We start from the raw sequence: 23926 nt of genomic DNA, 5'->3' as shown, positions 1-23926 counted from the left end.
CCCTACTAGGGGACCCTATTTGATCCCCCAAGAGAGTTTTGCTTATAGAACGATTTAATTAAGCCAATAGAAAAAAGTTATCAGACGCCATTTTAGAAACAGAGTTCAAAATTCACCGTAAAATGTTCGTTAAAACAAAGAAAACATTATATCAGAATGGGATTAAACATTCAGATAATGAATTTTTACCATTTGTTTCTATTTTATGTACATAGCTTATAAAACTCCTTACAAAGTTGTAACTAATTTGCTTATCTTGTTTTTTATTTCGCCTTTTTCCATTCTTTCCGCATGTCCCATCCAACGCAGCCGTTCTTATGAACCATTTTGCACCATATCTTGATTAATGTATTGATTAATGATTTGTATATTTGGCATTTTGTTTTTCTTGCGACGTTATCTGATTTCAGTTGCCTAGTTAAACAAAGGTAGCACTTATTGGCATTGGGTATTCGCTTTTTCACTTTCTTTGCAACGTTGTTATTAGATGTAACTAGGGATCCTAAGTATGTAAAATTTTTAGCTGTCGTATTTCTTCGTTTTTTACTTTTTGCATATATTTTGTTTTGACCTGATTAATTTTAAGGTCACAGTTTTGTGCAGCTCGTTTTATTTGATTGAATACCTCTTTCACTTATCTTCTTGACTTTGCTATTATATCAACATTATGATTTCATTATTGTTCCTTGAGTATTGACTGTTGCGTTTCTTATTAATTTTTCGAGCATGGTGTTGAACAAGATGCACGATCATCTCCTTGACATAGTTATGTTTCACATAAACTTCTTCTTTCAAAGGGGCGGCCCGTCGGGGTAGGCAAGGTAGGCGCCGCCTACCCTCTTCAAATGTAGTAGGTACAATAATATAAATTATTAATATAAATTACTTATTTCAAAATTGTAATTTATAAATTTTGACACAATACCTACAATAAAATAGCAAAAATTATCACAGTAGTACTGTATAAGATTCTATTATCTTCCTTGGTCAGGCACTTGAAAACGTAGTCTGAAATAGAACGACGCCAACACCGAATTGACGTGCGATCTCTCTCTGTTTACGCGAGCAGGCCTGCTGCAGGTCTGCTGGTAGCGACCGTATTCTACGATTTTGAAAGGGCGGATAGGCACAGAGTCTTATAGCCGGACCTACAAAATTTTCTCAGTTGCTTCTCTTGTGTCTTGTGAAACTGTTTTAAATAATTGTTTTTTGATTTTGGCTGTTATTAGTAGGTTAAGTATTGAATAAAACTAGATAGAACAATTTAAATTTGTTTATGTAGACAACTGAATAATAAACAGGAAAATTTGAGATCGGTCTATTGAAGGGCATTTTAATTTTATATTAATTTAGTAATAATTCACTAACGACAAATAAATCTGTGAATATTTATTTGTCAGTCGTCCATTATATTTTTATTGTGTTTCAATACAATTTGGATAATTTAAAGTTAAACTGACGAATTGTGTTATTAGATTATATAGATTATTTCATTTATAGGAGATTCTAACCAATAGAAAGCTACAGAAATCTGAATTAAATCGATAATTTTTGATAATCTCCCGTCGTTAAGTATATTACGTCAGATGCCCTTCGTTGCTACGAAAAAATACATTCAGTGACATTAATGACAATTAATGTTTTAAAAATTATAAAAGTGATGACTTTCAATCGTCAAATATTTATAAAAACTGTGTGTTTAATGGTACTTACATAAATAAATTACAATAAAATTTTGGTTTTGAACAGTTTTATTCATGAAATAATCGCAACAAATTGCACTCGACCTCTGAAATTAATATAGAATTTTTGCTCTCGTGACACTTTGACATAATTTCACTCGCCTTCGGCTTGTGAAATTAAAACTGTCAAAGTGTCACTCGGGAAAAATTCAATAATTTCAGAGCTCTTGTGCAATTACTACTAATTATTTCACTCATAGGAGATTCTGACCAATAGAAAGCTACAGAAATCTGAATTAAATCGATAATTTTTGAATATTTCATTCATAGGAGATTCTGACCAATAGAAAGCTACAGAAATCTGAATTAAATCGATAATTTTTGATAATCTCCCGTCGTTAAGTATATTACATCAGATGCCCTTCGTTGCTACGAAAAAATACATTCAGTGACATTAATGACAATTAATGTTTTAAAAATTATAAAAGTGATGACTTTCAATCGTCAAATATTTATAAAAACTGTGTGTTTAATGGTACTTACATAAATAAATTACAATAAAATTTTGGTTTTGAACAGTTTTATTCATGAAATAATCGCAACAAATTGCACTCGACCTCTGAAATTAATATAGAATTTTTGCTGTCGTGACACTTTGACATAATTTAAAATTAAAACTGTCAAAGTGTCACTCGGGAAAAATTCAATAATTTCAGAGCTCTTGTGCAATTACTACTGATAATTAAAAATTTAAAGCGAGGTTAATTGTAAACTTACCAATTTATTCGAAGAGTAAATTATTATTTGATACATAAATAAAATAAGTAATATTTGACGTTGTTGAAACGTAGGTGTGTTAGTTTTATTGGTGGAAAAACTTTAGTCATCGAATATGAATATTTTAAACGATGTAATATGCAGTTTGATCGAGACGCCTTTTTCAAGGCGCCAAAATCAAGAAAGATCAGAAATTATTTCAATGGGCCGGCCTTTACCAAATTTAACAATTTTATCCACAGATAAGACAAAAGACAATCGACCATTTTCGAGATCGTTTAAAACAATATGGTATGAAAATCATAAATGGCTAAGCGGAAGTTATTTTAAAAATTCACTTTTCTGTTGGCCTTGTCTGTTGCTCTCAAATTTGAAGCAAAATGTTTGGGTGAGTCAGGGATATTCAGATTTGAAAAATTTATCAGCTAGTGTAAAAAAACATAAATCTTCGAAAGAACATTTAAACAATTGCTTAGGTTTAAAACGGTTAGAAAAAAATAAACAAACTATTGACAGTGCTTTAGCTGGACAAATTTCTCTATCTAATAAGATATATAATGAAGAAGTTGAAAAAGATTGAAGAAGTTGAAGAAATTGATGTTACAATTATGTTAGCAAAACAAGAACTTGCATTTCGCGGTCGTGATGAGAGCCATAATTCTTCAAACATGGGTAATTTTAAAGAAATTTTTAATTTAGTAGTTAAACGCGATCAGGAAATCCAGGATCATGTTAAAAAATAGAAGGGGTGTTCACGGGTTTGTCAAAAACAATACAAAATGATTTAATAGATTGCCTTGCCGATTAGAAATTTCAACAGAAATTAATGAAAGTCAATTTTTTTCTATACTAGCGGACGATACTACTGATATAACCGAAAAATCACAGTGTACTTTAACAATTCGTTTTGTTAACAAAGTTGGTCAGGTAACAGAAAGATTTTTAGGGTTTTTTGATGTTAGCGAGAATAGATCTGCAGACGCTCTATATAGTTTAATTTCAAACGTGCTTGAGCCATATGATTACAAAAATAAATTAATTGCTCAATTTTACGATGGTGCAAGTGTAATGGCTGGCTCTTTAAACGGATTACAATCAAAAATTAAAGTAGATGCTCCAAAAGCAATTTTTACACATTGTTGCGCTCATAGATTACATTTAGTATTGCAAGACGGCTCAAAATGTACTACAAATTGTAGGATATTTTTTGTCGCCTACCCGAAGTATATGTGTAGCCTACCCGCATACTGAGGTCACGAGCCGCCACTGCAATAGGGAACTTGACATTTTTTTATTTATTTATTATATTTGTCTATATATAGTATATAGAAATAACACATACCAAATATTAGCCCTTAAATCGCAATATTCAATTTACAACATTTAAAGTTGTGATCGCCAGCTATCCAACACGAAAGGCGCAGCACGCTATGTGACGTCACCCTGTTCGTTCGAGGATAAGAGAACAACGAACTGGCAACACTGAAAGATTATTTGTATTTAAAATTGACAGTTTGTTGATTTAAAAAATGTTTCCAATGATCATTTTTTATTCTTCTCAAAAGTACATGTGTTTCGTTTCTTATTCTCTTGTAATTATCGTACGCCTTTTGTGTCTTGGTCGACATTTTTATTTATATTTCTTTCAATAAGAACTTCCTTGGCTGAGGCTAAGAAATTAGACCTAATTTTTGTCCAGTATTCTTCGACTCCATCACTTTCTTTGATATATTTGTTTCTGCTTCTTTCTGTCATTCTTTTTTGGAATATGTATCTTTTGGAGTCATCCTGAAAGCTTTCTACTTTTATCGTTGTGGTGTATTGTGGTGTATATGTTCTTACTCATATTTTCTCTGTTGTTTCTTTGGTTGGTTTTCTTTTCTTCTTCGCGTAATTGTTTATATGCCGCTTGTGTTGTACTTCGGCTAGAATGGTTTGTAAGATCTTTCGTTTCTCATGGTTTTGATGGGTTTGCTTTGCAATCGCTTCTTCCTAGCCTCCCTGTATATTTCTTTGTGTTCCGGTGACTTACCTTATAAATAAATTTTTCATTTGTTGTTTTCATTGTCGTTGTGCTTTCTTGCTTCTTATTTTTTGTTTTCTATGATTATATAAGAACTTTTTCAGTACATGTTCTTACTCGTCATTCAATCCTGTTCTTAGAGTGTGGTTGCAGATGTGCGAATATATTTGCATCACTTCTGCAGGATATTTTCTGTATCGTGTGTTTTCTACGTGTATTTATATGTTTAAATATATCTGTGGCTTGGTTCTAAAAGGGCCAATGTCAAATTTTTGTTTTTTTGTACAGCTTTCTTTTTATTTAATATCGACCAAACAGAATAGAAAAAATTGTAATTGGCCATTTTAACACCAAGTCACATAATATGGCTTAATGCTAAAAGAGCCAGTGTCAATTTTTTACATTTTGTTTGGTCAATATTAAATTCAAAAGAAAGCTGTACAAAAAAACAAAAATTTGACATTGGCCCCTTTAGAACCAAGCCACAGATATATGTATCCAACTACTTATTTCCTGAATGACTCCGTACACCAAAACAAGTAGCCACTCCCTCACGATATGCCTCCCATTCCCGGCATATCCGTGGGGCCCTATATTGGTTCCATTTGGTAGCCCAAAAGGGCCTATAACGTTGACATTTCAGCCTCTTTTTCTACTCAGTCAATATTGATGCCGAACATAGGACGTGTTTGTGCGGGATAGAAGTACGCAATAGTAAGTTTACTTCTATAAATAAGAAGCCATTGTGAGGGTGATGCGAACGATGGAGCACGGGTTTATTTTTCTAAGGGGCGCTAATGGACGGCCGGGGGTTACAAAGCGCCACGACGTAGTGCTACTACGCGCTCGCCAGAGAAATAACATTAACTGAAAGACCACTAAAATACCGCGAACAGGTGGAAAATTGCGTGGAAGGGTCAACTCACTCGAGGTTGATTGCCTCGGTTTTAGATAATAGTATTTGTCTACGAGCGTTTAATAACATGGTCATTATTCACTATTTTGAATAGATAATAACACCCATTACTTTACCCGTGAGTAATAGTTTATTACTCACGGGAATAATTAATCAAGTGATGCATGGCTAGTGACATATGTGACAGATATTAAGGTCGAAACATATTGTCATTGCGTTACAATCTTTAAACTGGATTCTCCAAAATTCACCAGAGAAATTCACCAAAATAGTGTTTATTTTGAATTTTTAGAATTAGAATTTAGAATTTTTTCCTTTAACTAGTCAAAAAAGTTAAAATAATATCCAGAATTTATTTTTCCACCAGTTTCAAAGTAATCCACAAACAAAATTCCTCTAGAGTTCCAAAAAACTCTTGCTTACATTTTCTTGGCCGATTGCTGGACTCGAACTCATTTCACAGCCCAAGAACCAAGGCCAAACCAGGACCAGGTCTTGTCAATTATGAAGATGATTTATAGTTTACTCTGTGTATTTGACGCGATAAAACCTTCGATAAGGTGCTGGTTGCAAGTGATACAACCTGTGAAAGATATTGACTTTATTAGCTCTAAAACACTAAATTAAACAGTAAAATATAGGATAAGTCCGTTACACTTTGAACTGTCTAAAGTTTGATAAACACGACACGAACCACTTTGAAGAGATGCACGCTAAAAGGATTGTTTCACCCATATAACTTGGCTGTGGTGTTTGAAGACTCGAGGAATGCTTTGGGAACCTTTCTTGGCGATTGCTTCTTGGCGACTGCCCTTATCGTATGATGATTTGTGGATATATATCGGTATAAAACTACCACGTTGACACGTCATAAAAAAAGGCAAAAATAAAGAAGAAAGGGGCATAAACACTTTGTTCTGCAACGGTTCTGCTTAGTACTTTGTAAGATGAATTGCGAATGCATTGTAAATTATACGAAGAATTTATATCCAGATCTTTAGTTATAGCTTTATTCGAATGGCTGCAGTTATTATATAACACTTAAAGAAGTACACAATAATAAATTAGTATAAAAGACATATAAAATTAATACTCCTGTTCCATATTTTTGTAACTGTTTGACTTAAATGATTTGAAATATCAAAGTTCCAAGTTGAAAGTGGTTGTACCATTCTGTTTACTAATGAAAGATTTTGAACAATATATTTTTGTTACAGGTTCATTTATGCGAAGCAGAGGGCCTTCCAGATTTTAATGGAGCTTCATCGTTCCATAAGAAACAGTTGGTGATCGTCAAGAGCTTGTGGAGAGGATGTGGAGATGCAAAAAGGTACTTAATTTTTGATTTTATCTAAAATTTACACCTTTGACACCTTTCTGTATTTATTTCATGGCTGTTTTATCATTTTTTATACGTTTTAGTGCTTTTTCATTCTCCTTTCCCTATCCAAAACTATGTAGTCTAAAACACGTTAAAGCCATTTTATTACTTTTCTAACTCATAAAGCGGAGGTTTTTGTCAGTAATGTAATAAAGTCCATAAAACATGACATTCAACAGTCTAAACTAAAGCTTTGAAGAAGGAAAATTAAAGAAATAAAAATAGCATATGCTGCAGTCCAGTACAGTGCAGTGAAAGTCTAGTTTTTGGCAGATGTGACATCAGGACAAAACAATTTTATTAAATTAATAATCAGTGTTGCCACGTTTAGTTTTAATGCAAGAACAGTCCGACTGTCCGACAGGCCATGCTTTAAATTAAGTTATTAATTACTTCCTGTCTAAAAAACGATTGTTTCGATTAACATGAGCTGAAAGAGTGTCAAACCCGTCAAAACGTGACCCCTGCACCCGATCACGCACTACATTTTGTCCGTTAATCCCTCGGACTAACCGCTCAAGGGGTGAAAACGTCTGTCGTGGGGCGTCGGGGAGCTACTGAACTGGAAGCCAGCAGGATCAGGTGCGGTATAATTGCACTAATCCCGTTTGACATCCTCCTCCCTCTCTCTCGCTCTTATATTGTTACAATTATAATGCTTAAATCGGCTGTTTCTATAAATTATCGGAACACGTTTAGGCGTATCTTGATGCTACTCATTCACTGAAGGATCAACGATTTGCGTAGAGGGAGGGAATGCTGGTGGAGGCGCTCCTTTTTGGTGTTTGCTAATTGCTTTAGGGATTGATTTACTAATGATCCGCCATTTAGCTGATTTATATATACTTACGGCAAGTTATGATACCAATATTCTGTCAACAACAGCAATTGGTTCGTGGTATCAATCAAAACTGAAAAATTTATATTATAATATATGCCATAACTTCGTAGTGTAGCAGAAGAATAATAGACAACTACGTGTTTCTTTACACTGTTAAATCAGAGACTCCGTAACGCTATAGTATCGACTAAAGCTTACCCAGGGGCAGCTATAGCAAGTGACCCATCCTAGGTCATCATCCTAGTTTTCTTGTTGTTTTTCCACTGCACTACTTTGAATTTTTCAACCAGGTTTGGGCGTTGTCTCTCCGGTCCTCTTTTTCTTCCAGTTTCCCTTGTATAACCAATGACATTAAATAATATTTTCGATTTCTTAGTATGTGACCAAAGTAGCTCATTTTCCTTTCCGTAATATACATATTTCTTTTTCTTTTTTCATCTTTCTCAATGTTATTTTTCAATGCGAATATGGATATTTTCCACATTTTTTCGGTAACAGTACATTTCAAAGCTGGCAAGTGTTTTTTCAGTTGCATCCGTAATTGTTCAGGCTGTAACTCCATATAAAAGGACACAAAATACGTAGCATTTTTAATATAAATTATTTATATAAATATATTTATATAAATTTATATATTTAATATAAATAATTTAAAATAAAATAACATTTGATCAGGCATGCAGTGGAGTCCAGTTTTTTTTTTGTCTGTGCCAAAGTTAGGCTCAGATGGAATCTTGAGTAGATTCTGTAGTGAAAGTAGCAAGAGCGATGTGTTTGTCGTAAATACCATGCCGGTGTATTCTTGTGTTGTTGTTCCGGTAAAATAAATGGAACATTGTATCTAGCAGTGGCCTAGAGTATGAAAATTTTGCCATATTCAAGTGAGCAATGTTGAATATGACCAATCATATTACCCGTATGCACGCCAATGGTGAATATAAAATTTTTAATTGTATGTCAAAAAATGTGCAATAACTATCTCTTAACACCCACCAAATTTCGGTTTTAATGCAATAAATAAATCGTCAGTTTGTAAGAAAAAATTCAACATCCCCTATCTCCAAAACAAAGCATTTGCGGACATATGTTTATAAAGAAAACGGGCATTATTTTTTCATGCAGAATTGCCCCTTAAGGTTTGTCGCACTTATGTATAAACACCCTGTACTGATGAAGAACATGGCTAGTTGTTAAAGTAGCTACTTTTGTATTATCCGACATAAGCGAATGAATAAAAAAACAGAATGTTAAGAAAACCTAAGGCTATAGTTGGGTTTTAATTTCAATATTTTATATATGCTAGAATATTCCACAGGGTGTTGCAAACTTTGAGAAAAAAACATAGTTTGATTCGTACATTCGGTATACAATGAGAATTTACCTGTTTAGCAACAATATTATTACAGCGATATTGTTAAAAAATAAGGCTATAACATATTGAAAAAATACTTAAATCGGACCACAGGTTTAGGAGATTAGAGATATCAAAAATGACCCATTTTTTGGGTGCCCGTTTTCTCTGACGTGCAATGTAGAATACCTAGAAGACCATGATTACGCGCTAAACAAGTAACAGACTACTTACACACGTGTAAAAATGTAGGTACACATTGAAAATTGTAAATTACAGCTTTAGGTGAAACTACGTTTTTATTTTTTACATTTCAGGCGCTCAGAGCAACAGCGGCCTAAACCCAAAAACGAAATTTTGAGATAAATGCAATCTTTGCATTCGTATTTTCATTGCGCTTATGGGATGGCGCTACAAATTATGTAGCGTCATTTAGATAAATATAGAGGTAGGTTGTGTAAACACTTGTTAATCCAAAGATTTAATGTTGCTGCTTGTATTGATATATTAATCCAAAAATGTTTCATTTGTGGATTAGGCTACTGTTGCTCTGAGCGCCTCATTTATGCATTTGACTTCAAGTTACGGCTAATCCGCGATTTTCGTTATCCGCAACAACCATGCCACTCAACCCCACGGATAAACGGGAGTTGACTGTAGTGTTAAGATTTCTGTCTCTGGAAGGTCTCTGGGTTTTCAATTCGATAATTGTAGGTCCATTTACAATTGTAACTAAATTCCTCTTAGACTTAGTAGCACTCGAACATTTTTCATTTTTTTTTAGATTTCGTCCTTGCATAACTACAAGTTCTAACTACACAAAACGATTCGAATCGGTAGCAAATTTGCTTCTCTTCTATCTCAATCACCGCCGTGAAATTTCCGCCGACCCTCTAACGTTCAAATCGAGTTTGATCAGTTTTATCAATTCCCTATTCCGCACAACACTTGCTACTCTATTGACTTTGATTATGATTCACGGCGAAAAATTAGATTAGAAGGGCCCGACCCTGATTACGAGCATTTTCTTTAGTCCGTGCGCCCGAATCGGATAATGAGAAAGCAACTGGGTTTGTTAAATGCTGGTAAGGCTTGCTAATGAATAAAATAACATGCTTTCATGCTCTTTGTACACGCCACGTTTAGGAACATTTATAAACTACAGTCAAAAAAATTTAATTCGTAATATTAATTAACAGTGATTATTGAATAGTATTTCATTGTAACAACAATTTAATTTTTTGTTTCAACGAACTTTTAGACATTGATGAATGTATTTGGTTATTGTCACAATGATTGAATAATAATTGTCAAAATAACTAGAGTACATTAATCAATAACATTAAATTTATTCAGCCAATAAGTTAGTTTCGTATATTTAATAAAATAATGTTAATTCTGGCAGCAACTCACTTTCTTGATTTCGTAGATGATAAGCACTTACCTTGGTTTATCGGAACAACGTACATATTTCATTAAAACAATGTGCAAATGTTGTTAATATAGAGTAATATTTGATTAAACCATAGATGTAAACTGATTGTTGTGACAACGAATGCACTAATCAATACTAATACTGCGTTTAATAGCCTCGATCAATGCGTTCATGGTAACAATAAACGTAGTTGTTGAAACAATAAATGTTTTGTTTGACCAATTGAAATGTAACGACTTTTCCTTATCGTGATACCCCGAGCTTCCTGTGTTACCATTGTTTAAAAAAGAATTATTTGCGAAGTGCTGAATAATTTCAATTCGTTCGAACTTTGAAAAATCCTATTTCAGAAACTATAAATCCTAGAGACTTTTACCAAACCCCACTTTAAAGAGGAAGGATCAAAGTTATTTTTTGCTGAAGCAATGCCTATACCTCTATCCCTGTGGAGAAAGTTATGGGGCAAAAAACAAAATTGCTTTCTTTCGTGTTTTTTGCTTGCTTTTCTTTTGAATATATTTTTGTAAAAAAAAATATTTTTGACTTTAAAATGTGATATTTCGATAGTAAATTTAACCTGGAACAATTTTCCTGTAGACGTGTTTGTACCACAAGTGCATAGAACTCACCCTAATTCACCCTGTGCCCAGGGACTAATTCACCCCTTTCTCAAAAAAGCACCCATTCAAATGGTAGCACTCCGCGATTTTTTCAAATTTAGAGTTCCATTGACCATATGAGACAATAAAATCCCGTTAACGTTGTAGGTCCTTTTAGCTCTTTTATTTTAAACATAATCAATAGTCTACTATTGGAGACTACAGATATTAGATTACAAATGACAAAAACATTTTTCATTTTCCTTATTGTCTGATTCTTTCCCATCTACTGCTGTTGTTCGCTATTTTTGAAGTTATACTTCTTTAGGCCCGATTGAAAGTAAAATTTCATAATACTGCACGCATGCGCACACAGACAGTATGGCATTTAGTTGCTAAATCTTTCAACTTATGTATAAATATATCAGTGCAAAAAAAGGTGTGAAAAGAATATATTAGTGTTTTTAGTAAATATATTTATTATAATTTTTGTGTCTTTGGATTTGTCTTTCTCAGGAGTAAGATGAGTATTATTAAAACATTTTATTGTATATTTATAATACTTCACCTTGTCTGTTTGTTACCGTGAATTGTCATTAGATACGTCCGAACCGATACAGACACAGTCCTCGTAGCGTATTTGGTATAGCATTCGGCTAGAGATCGAGAGGTCTTGAGTTCGAATCCGGAGCAATCCTATACTTTTTTTTATTTTTTTGAAAGCGGTAAGCACAAAATTAGTTTGGTGTTTAAAAAAAATTAAAACAAACTGTTTAAAGTATATTTATTTTTAAGAAATCATATAATAGAAGTATAACTTCTTACGTGCGTACAAAGTACATACACATTCTTTTTTTTTTTTCTAGTCAAGTTCTCCAAGACCTCTTAGATATCTTATAACACTGCCATACCACCTTTTCTTTGCGTTCCTTGAGCGTCCTTGTGTGAAGTTAGTTTCGTCATATGAAATATTCTTTCAAGCATATATTTCACCTATCATTCCAACACTCCTTTTGCTTACTTTTGATACAGTAAACATTTTGTTCCAGGCACGAATTTCTACGAGAAACCAGCTGGTTGGCCGGCCTAAGAGATCCCAACCTAGCGCGAGTAGTCGGATTCTGCAGCCAGGACGAACCCATGTGCGCTTTGATGGAACATTCCGAACCAGGCGATCTTCCGATGTTCTTAGTACAACGAGCTGTCAGCGAAGATGGCACTACGACTAAAGGGCCTTGTATTAGGTAAGTTAAGACATAAAAATCCAGAAAAAACATGTTTTTTGTTTCGAACTAAATAGTAATGTTGTGTAAAAGGTATTAAACCTTTTCAATTCGTCAATATGAGCATCATATGCACAGGAAAATTTTCAGTTTTGGCTAATTTCAATATATTTTTGGAAATATGTAGGACAGACAAGTAGAAGTTTTAACAAAGTATGAGTAAACATAGAGCTAGTTTCCTTAATGAAATTACAGTAAAATATTTACTTAAACACAATTACCACCCACAAACTAGACATAAACACCCTCTCAGAAACTAAGAAGACAGGAAAAGGAACATAAAAATACGAAAATTACCTACTCATTTATATTACATTTGACAACCGATGGACAAAATATATTGTGTATTGTGGAGGCCAAGACACTAGGTGTGCAATAGATTTTGTCCATCGGTTGTCAAATAATAATCTGGCGTAATAATCTCAAATTATTGAGCTTCAAATTATTCATGTTCATTATTCATTATTAACAACTCGAATGATTCCAGTTTTTCATTGATGCCGCACTCAAGGTCCAAGCTTTCATTTCGTAAATCAAAGTCGAGAAAACGTAGCACCTATCCAACCTTACTCTTAGGTCTAACTTCAGATCTCTGGTGCAGAGCACTTATCTCATTTTGATAAAATTCGCTCTAGCCTTTTCTATTCTAATTTTAATTTCCTAGAAGTAATCATTTGTGGAGTTGATCATTGTTTCAAGATATGCATACTGGTCTACTCGTGCGACATTGGTCCGGTTTGGAGATGCTCGTTATTAGATATTAGATATTATTTGCGATTTAGATATTCTCATAAATTTTGCCTTCTTGTTGTTCATTGCTAGACCACATTCTTGGCTATATATCGCTATTTTGTTCACCAGTCTCTGAAGATCTTCAATACTTTCTGCTAAGATGACAGTGTCATCCGCATATCTAATATTGTTAATGGGAACTTCGTTTACCTTTATTCCAGCTGTTTCATCCTCATAAGCTTTTTAGGATCTCTTCCGAGTAGGCATTAAAAAGAACTGGCGACAATACGCATCCCTCTCTCACCCCACGTCTAATTTCAATTTCCTCTGATAGCTGTTCGTTAACACCTACTTTTGCTCGCTGCTTATAGTATAAATTAGATACGATCCTGAGGTCATTGTATCTATCTATCTATCTATCTTGATTGACGTCTAGACACCTTTGTATTAAGATATTAAGTGAGAAAAGAGCTTCGCGCGTTCCTAGGCCTTTGCGAAACCCAAATTGTGTATCATTAATGTATATGTCCATTTCGCGATACTTTTCACCAAGCGGTAACTAGCGGTTATCAGAGCGTTAGAGGATAGAACAAAGCGTCTGTTACATTCCAAGGTCAAAATCAGAGAGAGTTATCTTTGCACTTCTGTTGCCTGTGGCGGTCAACAGTCAAGAGAGAATGTAGAAATTATCGAATATTACAGCGAAAAATAGAAGATTCTTTTTCGCATGTGAAAAATTGAACACATGTAACATAATATGTATGTAATAAAGTTTCACAATTTGCCGTGAATGGCCTTCCAACTTGGCAACTTACTGCAAACAATGTTCATCATCTTTTTAAGTATTAACGCGACACAAATGTTTTTGAATATAACTAAGAGAATGTCGAGGATATATTTTCCTTTAAAAAATAAAACATCGGACGGTCGTGATAACCACCTACCGCATATATTTCCGCTTCAGCGACTGTCTTTCTGTCTCTCTGACTTTGCCGTTAGATGTTCAATTAGAATAATTAAGAGCAAGTGCATAAAAGATGAAGTCATTGTTTCGGTGTTTGATGGTAATTTGCCAGACAATGAGTACTTACGTAGTTTTACTATTTGATATTCAATTTCCGACTATTCCGACTATAGAGTTGGTTGTTCCGAGAGTGGCAATGAATGAGTTAGTTCTTTGCGGGACTTAATTTACATTTAACAAGCAGAATATTTCGTTGTTCTCGACATTAGTTACTTATTTTAGTTTCATTTAGTGCGACTGCTTTAACTTTCAACATTCTAATTACTTCGCAGACACTTTAACTTTTGTCTTATTAACATAGTTCACAAATTCACATTGTTTTGTTGATAGAGCAATAGATAATAGATTTTTCATTTAAAGCAGTGTTTTAATTTAATTTATATATAATACTCATTACGAAAGTGTCCAAAATTCGTTTTCCTCTTGATCAAAAATAACAAAAGTTAGTTTGTACGGAAATATGTACCTACCTAAACAGTTACGCATTTTAATAAGCATTGCATTCCGAAACCACACAACTCAGTGACAATATTCCGGCCATATATTCCAACCACCAACTAGTAGTGTTGGAAGAATATGACTGTAACTCATCATATATTGGACAGGCACATAAATATTTACATCAACGAATTATTGCACACAAAATAGTCTAAAAATAATAAACGAAACACTACAGTCTTAGCCAAACATTCTTTGGAAAATAACCATTTTTTTTTCGAAAAGTAATATTATAATTTAATTAATTAATTATTTTAATCAATTAAGTCAGTGACTTGTGTCGTTTCCTCACAGAATTTGTATACGTCAGTTTAATATAGGTTCGAGGCTTCGTGGTTCAGTTATGACTATTTCAACTATTTGCATAAATTTTTTAGCCAGGAAATCCTGTTCCCCATTTTACTTCAACCTTTCCCTGTAAAATTAGTTGCAGCAATCCTAGCCCAGTAAATGAACGGGAAATTCGGCGATACCGTGTAATTTTCAGGGGCAACTCCGAATTGCATGAAAATTTGGATATAAGTTCTACTTACACTCCACTTCAAAGTTGAAATTGTGCCGTTGGTTGCTTTTACTTGGGGGGTGACAGTCACCCCTTCTCGGGGGTGAAAAAACATACGTTCAAGATAAGACCGCAAATGGATAAATTGACTGATTTTAAGCAACTTTTGTTCTATAGAGTTTTTTACGTAAGTCAATACTTTTCGAGTTATTTGCGAAATGAATTTGTCGACATGGTTTTTCGACAAAAAAACTACGTTTTCAGACGGTTTTTCGCAAATAACTCAAAAAGTAAATATTTTATCGAAAAAAATATCCTTAGCAAAAGTGTAGCTTATAAAAAACTCAAAAAAATGGTGTATCAGTAAAGTCTATCAATCAAATAAAAACAAAGTTGTAGCTCATGAGAAATTCGTTCTTATTCGTCTAATTCAAAATCGAATATTTCAAGGTGAAATGACCGAAAAATTAAGCACTTTTCGGGAAAAACCCATTTAAACTTTTTTAAAGTGTTTATAAAAAGCTTTGTTTTAATTGTTAACAAAAGTTTTAGCATTAAAAATAAGCGAGTTACGCTCAAAATAAAGTTAGCCCTCTTTTTTTTTGTAAAAAATCATGAAAATCTCGCCGTGTTTAGCTCCCCAAATGAAATTAATCGCTACCGCTTTACAAACAATTTACTTACTCATCTATTTTTTATACGATCTGTCAGTCTCAACGGTTTAAACTGTTTATTTTTGAAAGGGTTATAATTGAGAAAGCTTTAATGGGTTACTAATCACGAGTGTATGCAAATTTTGAACAGCCATATATATATATATATATATATATATATATATATATATATATATATATATATATATATATACAAGCTGTACGCTCCCGAGGAAGCTGAAGCTGTTTTCACTTGAAGATCCTTTTTGTGGGGGATCATCCCATTCTGACTTTGGTTTTACAATTGCCGGTGTGACTTCGCTGTTTCCACTACCTTTCTCCATTCTTCTTTCTCTTTGCTTTTCCTTCCTATATTTCTAATTTCCATACTTCTTAAGTCTTCTTCCACTTGTTGTCTCCATCTGAATTTAGGCCTGCCTCTGGTTCTTGTACCTGGTGGTATCCATTCGGTTATAACTCTTAACGGATTGTTCTTCTCTCTTCTCATTATGTGTCCATACCATCTAATTCTCTGTGCTTTTGTTGCTCTTACTATGTTCTCTTGACCCATCCATTCTTGTATTTCGTGGTTCATCCATTGCCTTGCATCCTCTTCGTTTTCCCTCTTTGGTCCCAGAATTTTTCTCATAATTTTTCTCTCAAAAACTTTCAGCTGCTCTTCTTCTCTTGCTGTTAATGTGAATGTCTCCAAAGCATATAGCACTATTGGTCTTATGGTCGTTTTGTAGATTTTCATTTTTGTATTTCGGCTTATCTTCTTATCTTTGAAAATTTTTTTATTTCTGTAGAATGCTTTGTTTCCTGCTTGAATTCTTCTTTTCATATCTACACTTTCATTTCTTCTGTTGACTAATACTCCCAAATATTTGAATGTTTCAACATCTTCGAAGCTGTGTGCGTCTATTGTCATTTCTGTCAGTTGCGTCTTCTTTTTTTTACTTACATTCATGTATTTTGTTTTATTTTCATTTATTTCCAGTCCTCTTAGTTTGGATTCGTTTTCTATTTCTTGAAAGGTTTTCTTTAATGCCTTTTTATCTGTTGCTACTATGGTTATATCGTCCGCATATCCAATTATTTGTACTGTATTTTTATTTATAGTTCCTGCGTTTGACAACTTTTTTATTATCTTATCTAATGATAGAATAAATAGTACAGTTGAGAGCGCATCTCCTTGTCTTACTCCATTTTTAATTTTTATTATTTCTGTTCTCTCTCTTCCGGTGTCTATTGTTGCTTGGGAATCTCGCATTGTCATTTCTATCATTCTTATAATTTTATTTGGTATTTTGCTCTCTTGTAAGTCTTGGATCATTTTTCTTCTACTTAGTTTGTCAAAAGCCTGTTTAAAGTCTAGAAAAAGTATATGTGCTTCTCCGTCGTACTCGTATGTTTTCTCTATCGCTTGTTTTAGTGTATGGATAGCATCTATCGTGGGTCTTCCTTTTCTGAAACCGTACTGGTAGTCTCCTATGCTTTGTTCTGTGTATGTTGTTAGTCTGTCTCTAATTATACCAGTCAGTACTTTATATGTTACATTCAGTAAATTAATTGCTCGGTAGTTTTTACATATCCTGTGGTCTCCATGGTGAACAGCCATATCTTAACCAATTTTTGTCTTACGGAGAAACAAAATGAAACTATCATATTTATAATAGCAAAACCTACATTTTTTTACTCTTTAAAATTTTTCTTATCACTAACACTTTTTAAGTTATTTTGAAAAAATGAAATTTTTCAAAAATTTTTAGAAATTTTTTTTTACTATAAAACCAAATATTTTTAAAAATAAGCACTTCAAACCAATCAAACTTACAGATCATATAAACAATACACACACGTTAAAATAGATGGTAAAGCCAAACGATTAGTTTCATTTAGGGTGCTAAATAGAGGGAGGTTTTCACGATTTTTTTTACCAAAAAAAGGGGCCAACTTTTTTTTTTCAGTGTAACTCGTTTATTTTTGATGCTGTAAACTTTTGTAAAAAACCAATAAAAAGCTTTTTTCGATACTTTAAAAATGTTAATAAGGTTTTTCCGAAAAACGCTTCTTTCTTCGGTGATTTCGCGTTGAATTTTTCGATTTGGAATTAGACGCATAAGAACGTATTTTTCATGAGCTACAACTTCGCTTCTACTCAATTTGTAGACTTAACGGGTACACCATTTTTTTCGTCGTTTTATAGGCTACACTTTTGCTAAAACTATTTTTTTCAAAAAAATATTTACTTTTTGATTTATTTGGGAAAAACGGTCTGAAAACGTAATTTTTTTGTCGAAAAATCAACATTTTAAATCGCGAATAACTCGAAAAGTATTGACTTACGTAAAAATCTTTATAGAACAAAAGGTGCTTAAAATAAGTCAATTTATTCATTTCCGGCCTTATTTTAAACACGCGTTTTTCACCCCCGAGAAGGGGTAAATTTCACCCCCCAAGTAAAAGCAACCAACGGCACAAATTCAACTTTGAAGTGGAGAGTAAATAGAACCTAAATCCAAATTTTCATGCAATTCGGAGTTGCTCCTGGAAATTACGCTTCAAAACGGTCATTTATTGGGCTATCCACGCATTTCGGTGTTCCTCATGATGTAACCGAGGTCTTAGATTTTAGCTGTTTTTATTTTGGTCAACAGCCCTTTTTCTTTTTGTATTCTTAATAGCACGTATTGATGTTTATTGAGGTCTATTATTGATTATGTTATAGTAAACCAAGAAAGCTCTATAAAAATAAAGGATGTGAGAGTAAAACGAGGCGCAGAATGCGGCACAGATCACAAAATAGTAATCGCTCGGATGGAATTCCCCTTTATATGGACCCAACAGAAACCGACCTTGGGAGATACTGACGAATCTGCGACTCCGGCAATACCTGTCAATGTGTGCTCAATAAAATAAAAGAAATTCAACATAAACTTATTAGAAGAAGACTCCATAAAAGACTTATACAAACGAAGATTGGACCAAAAGCTAGAAGAGTTTAAGTATGAATCATTAGAACAGACTTACGAACACATAAAAACCTGCATAAAGACAGCAGCCCTAGAAGCTCTTGGAGAAAAAGACCAAAAATACACCCACCAAAATACAAAATTAAACGAAGACACACTGAAATGCATAAAAGAGAAAAAGGAACTCCATATAAAATACCTGAACACAAAAAACTATGAGGACTTGGAACTCTACAGGGAAAAAAATAAAGAAGTAAAAAGATAAGTAGCAAAAGAAAAAAATGAAAGATGGGAAAAAACATGCACAGAAATAGAACAATACATAGGAGGAACGAGAAATTCAGAGTCATGGCGTATCTTAAAGTCACTCTAAAGACATAAGACAGAGGTCAAGATCGGTCAAATCAAAGAAAACGAGTGGCAAGAATACTATAAAAATTGCTAACCGAAAGTCGCCCCCAATTCAAAGAAGTAGAAAGAGACGGAACAGAAATCTATACACATGACGAAATCGAATTAAGCCTAGCTGAGGTAAAAAGGACGATCAAAACACTAAAGAACAAAAAAGCAGAAGACCCCGGCGGAATACCAAATGAATTTATGAAGAACGGATCGGAAAAGCTATTCCGCATGATACACAAAATGTTTGAGAGAGCACTGAATGGAGAAGACTTATCGGCAGAATGGACTCAAGCATTATGACATCAATATAGAAAAGATTGGTCATAAATTATACCACAGATTCCGGGGTCTAAAATAGGTTGATTTAACCTAACTTACCTATATACAATAGTGCTCACAAAAAACGTTACAGCCCTTTGAAGTTACAAAATGAAAATTGATTTTTTTTCATATATCGAAAACTCTCAGAGATTTTCTATTGAAAATGGACATGTGGCATTTTTATAGCAGCAACATCTTAGAAAAAAATTAAAATAAAATTTGTGCACCCCATAAAAATTTTATGGGGGTTTTGTTCCCTTAAACCCCCCAGACTTTTGTGTACGTTCCAATTGAATTATTACTGTGGCACCCTTAGTTAAACACAGTGGTTTTAAAACTTTTTTGCCTTTTAGTACTTTTTCGATATAGATCGGGCAGTATCGTCGCCCCCGCTAGCGCAATTATTCCGATTCAATTTTTTTGCACAAACTTACTCAAAAAGAGGTCCTTATAACATATCCACGGGGTGCCGGGCGGTGCCGTGGTCGAAACATTTTTTAAACAATTTTTTTTAAACCAATTCACAAAAATAATTTTTTTATTTCCAACAATTTTCTTTTAGGTAACTTGGGTCATTCTGAGCAAAAAAGGTCTCCTGTCATTTTTCTCTAAAATTGACTGTTGTCGAGTTATACGCGATTAAAAATTTGAAAAATGCGAAAATGGCCATTTTGAAGGCTTCATAACTCGATTAAAAATGATTATTATGAAATTCAAAAAATGACAAAATCAAGATTCAAATACCTTCTTCAACGTCCTGAAGAGATTTTTGGCATTATTTTATTACAAAGCTGTTACTTTTAGTTATTAACAATTAGCGCTATAGTCCAACTGTATCGTCGCCCCCGTTAGCGGAACTATTTCGATTAGATTTTTTTGCACAAACTTACTCAAAAAGAGGTCCTTATAACATATCCACAGGGTGCCGGGCGGTGCCTTGGTCGAAAAATGTTTTAAAGAATTTTTTTTAAACAAATTCACAAAAATAATTTTTTCATTTCTCACAATTTTTTTTTAGATAATTTGGATCATTGTGAGTAAAAAAGTTATTTGGTCATTTTTCTCTAAACTTGACTGTTGTCGAGTTATACACGATTAAAAATTTGAAAAATGCAAAAATTGCCATTTTCAAGGCTTCATAACTCGATTAAAAATTATTATTATGAAATTAAAAAAGTGACAAGATCAAGATTCAAATACCTTCTTCAGCGTCCTGAAGAGATTTTTGTCATTATTTTATTACAAAGCTGTTACTTTTAGTTATTAACAATTAGCGCTATAGTCCAACTGTATCGTCACCCCCGTTAGCGGAACTATTTCGATTAGATTTTTTTTGCACAAACTTACTCAAAAAGAGGTCTTTATAACATATCCACAGGGTGCCGGCCGGTGCCGTGGTCTAGAAATTGTTTAAACAATTTTTCGACCACCGGCCGGCACTCTGTGGATATGTTATAACGACCTATTTTTGAGTAAGTTTGTGCAAAAAAATCTAATCGAAATAGTTCCGCTAACGGGGGCGACGATACAGTTGGACTATACCGCTAATTGTTAATAACTAAAAATAACAGCTTTGTAATAAAATAATGACAAAAATCTCTTCAGGACGCTGAGAAGATATTTCAATCTTGATTTTGTCACTTTTTAAATTTCATAATAATCATTTTTATTCGAGTTATGAAGCCTTGAAATGGCCATTTTCGCATTTTTCAAATTTTTAATCGCATATAACTCGACAACAATCAATTTTAGAGAAAAATTACAAGAGACCTTTTTTGCTCAGAATGACCCAAATTATCTAAAAAAAATTGTTGGAAATGAAAAAATTATTTTTGCGAATTTGTTTAAAAAAATTGTTTAAAAAATTTTTCGACCACGGCACCGCTTGGCACCCTATGGATATGTTATAAGGACCTCTTTTTAAGTAAGTTTGTGCAAAAAAATTTAATCGAAATAGTTCCGTTAACGGGGGCGACGATACAGTTGGACTATAGCGCTAATTGTTAATAACTAAAAATAACAGCTTTGTAATAAATTAATGACAAAAATCTCTTCAGAACGCTGAAGAAGGTATTTGAATCTTGATTTTGTTACTTTTTTAATTTCATAATAATCATTTTTGATCGAGTTATGAAGCCTTGACAATGGCCATTTTCGCATTTTTCAAATTTTTAATCGCGTATAACTCGACAACAATCAATTGTAGAGAAAAATGACAAGAGACCTTTTTTGCTCAGAATGACCCAAATTACCTAAAAAAATATTTTTGGAAATAAAAAAATTATTTTTGTGAATTTGTTTAAAAAAATTGTTTAAAAAATTTTTCGACCACGGCACCACCCGGCACCCTGTGGATATGTTATAAGGACCTCTTTTTGAGTAAGTTTGTGCAAAAAAATCGAATCGGAATAATTGCGCTAGCGGGGGCGACGATACTGCCCGGTCTAATAAGCCAGTGTTTATCGAGATATTTTGAATATTTGTCGAATCCACCACATATTTGTATATGGTTAAGTACGATTGTAGAGACCTGTTAATAATATGAAAATTTATTTATAATTTACATTTTTAGGTATATTTTGAAAAAAAAGCTACATCTCGATAAAAGGTGACTTATGAAAAAAATATTAAGAAGCAAAAGTTTTAAAAACACTGTGTTTAACTAATGGTACCACAATAATAGTTTAATTGAAACGTACACAAACATTTGGGGGGTTTAAAGGAACAAAACCCCCATAAAATTTTGACGTAAATATATTGAAAAATAAGCAGCATCTCGATAAAAACTGGCTTATCGAAAAAATACTAGGAGGCAAAAAAGTTTTATAAACGTTGTGTTTAACTAATAGTACCACAATAATGAATTAATTGGAACGTACACAAAAGTTTGGGGGGGTTTAAGGGAACAAAATCCCCATACATTTTTTATGGGGTGGACAAATTTCACTATAATTTTGTGTTAAGATGTTCCTGCCATAAGAATGATACATGTCCATTTTCAATAAAAAATCTCTAATAGTTTTCGATATATTGAAAAAAATCGATTTTTATTTTGTAACTTCAAAGGGCTGTAACTTTTTTTAGGAGCACATTTGTACTAAGGTAAGTTAGGTTCAATCGAACTATTTTTGGCCCCAGAATATGTGGTATAATTTATGACCAATCTTTTCGGGACACCCTGTATGAGAAAGGAAATAGAAAAAACTGCGAAAACTATCGAGGAATCAGCATAATATCATCTATAGGCAGACTGTATGGAAAGACCATAAGGGAAAAATTAGAAATATATATACAGGATAAAATCGGAGAAGACCAGGCAGGATTCACAGCGGGGAAAGCATATTTGGATCACATCTATACGGTCGAACAACTAATAGAAAAACGAATGGCCAAAAATAGATCCGTCCATCTGGCATTTGTAGACCTTAAGAAGGCATATGACTCGATACCTAGAACCAAGCTATGGGAAGCAATGGAAGACATCGAAATCCCACGAAGATTAATAAAAGCAGTAAAGGCACTCTACAAAAATAACACAGTAGCTATCAAAATGGGGAATCGAATATGCAGTCCATTTAAGACGACACAGGGACTACTACAGGGCTGCTCCACATCCCCTACCCTATTCAAAATATTCCTGGAAAAGACCCTGAAACCATGGAAAAGAAAGTGCGAAGGAATGGATATACCAGTAAGGAATGAGTATCTATATACCCTAAGTTTTGCTGACGACCAAATAATGATCACACAAGACGAAGATGACCTCAGCTTTATGATGAGGAAACTGAAACATTGTAACGTTTACGTTTTCCCAGTGTAGATTTTGGTCTAGTTCCCCTTCATTTCACGCTTTTATCTTAACTGGTTAGATCTTAGAGTCCCTATCGGCGTGTTTTTCTTAGAAACACATATATGCTATCGATAGAGTCGAATGTTAGACTTTAATAGCTTTCTGGTGAATGATATGGGCCTTGCATCCCATAACTCATTTTAAGTATTAGGCTTACTAAGCCCTTTATGGGTGTTAATAAGGCTCTTTCTTGCATTTCTGTGGCGACCGTTGGCAAGTCGCGTACCCCAAGCCGTCAGTCTTATTTAAGCAGAAATCTGAGATATCTTGGGATTCGTGAGTTAAACTTTGTGGCAGTAAGTTAAGCCGTGTCAGTCATGTAGTGGACGTTAGTTGTTTTGTGATGGACCAGCCTAGAATTTTCTTCTGGGCTGGTCCCTGGCCCAAGTCCCAGTTACCACCTATCGCTAGCACCTGAATCCACATTACACTGTGGCCAAAGCTATTCTTTGTCGTTCCTTCTATTTCGACTTCGCCGCTGGGTAAATGACCTGGCCTAGATAAAGAATGCCTCTAAGGGCATCCTCTATATCTGTTTCAAGTAAGTTACGCATCCTTTATTAGAAGTATTGAGATGTCTTCTCGCGTGTCCAGAACAAGGAACTTATGTTTGTGTTCCTTCCTTGGGATAAGTTCATTGACTTACAGTTTTAGCCCATTTTTAGTGTTAATAGTGACATT

At 33.7% G+C, this 23926-nt stretch overlaps 1 protein-coding gene across 1 annotated transcript in view; it reads left to right on the top strand.

Moving 5' to 3' along the window:
• LOC114326574 (discoidin domain-containing receptor 2-like) overlaps positions 1-23926 on the top strand; it is a 675178-nt gene that overhangs the window by 561742 nt on the left and 89510 nt on the right. Inside the window, exons 9-10 of the mRNA XM_050661786.1 lie at positions 6616-6728; positions 12055-12249. Coding sequence (XP_050517743.1) covers positions 6616-6728; positions 12055-12249 — 308 coding nt within the window. The remainder of the gene's footprint in view (positions 1-6615; positions 6729-12054; positions 12250-23926) is intronic.

The sequence above is a fragment of the Diabrotica virgifera genome, chromosome 9, assembly GCF_917563875.1.
Source record: "Diabrotica virgifera virgifera chromosome 9, PGI_DIABVI_V3a".
In the NCBI taxonomy this organism is placed as follows: Eukaryota; Metazoa; Arthropoda; class Insecta; order Coleoptera; family Chrysomelidae; genus Diabrotica; species Diabrotica virgifera.
The sequence above is the reverse complement of the archived record's forward strand: the minus strand, read 5'-3'. Positions and strand labels throughout refer to the sequence as shown.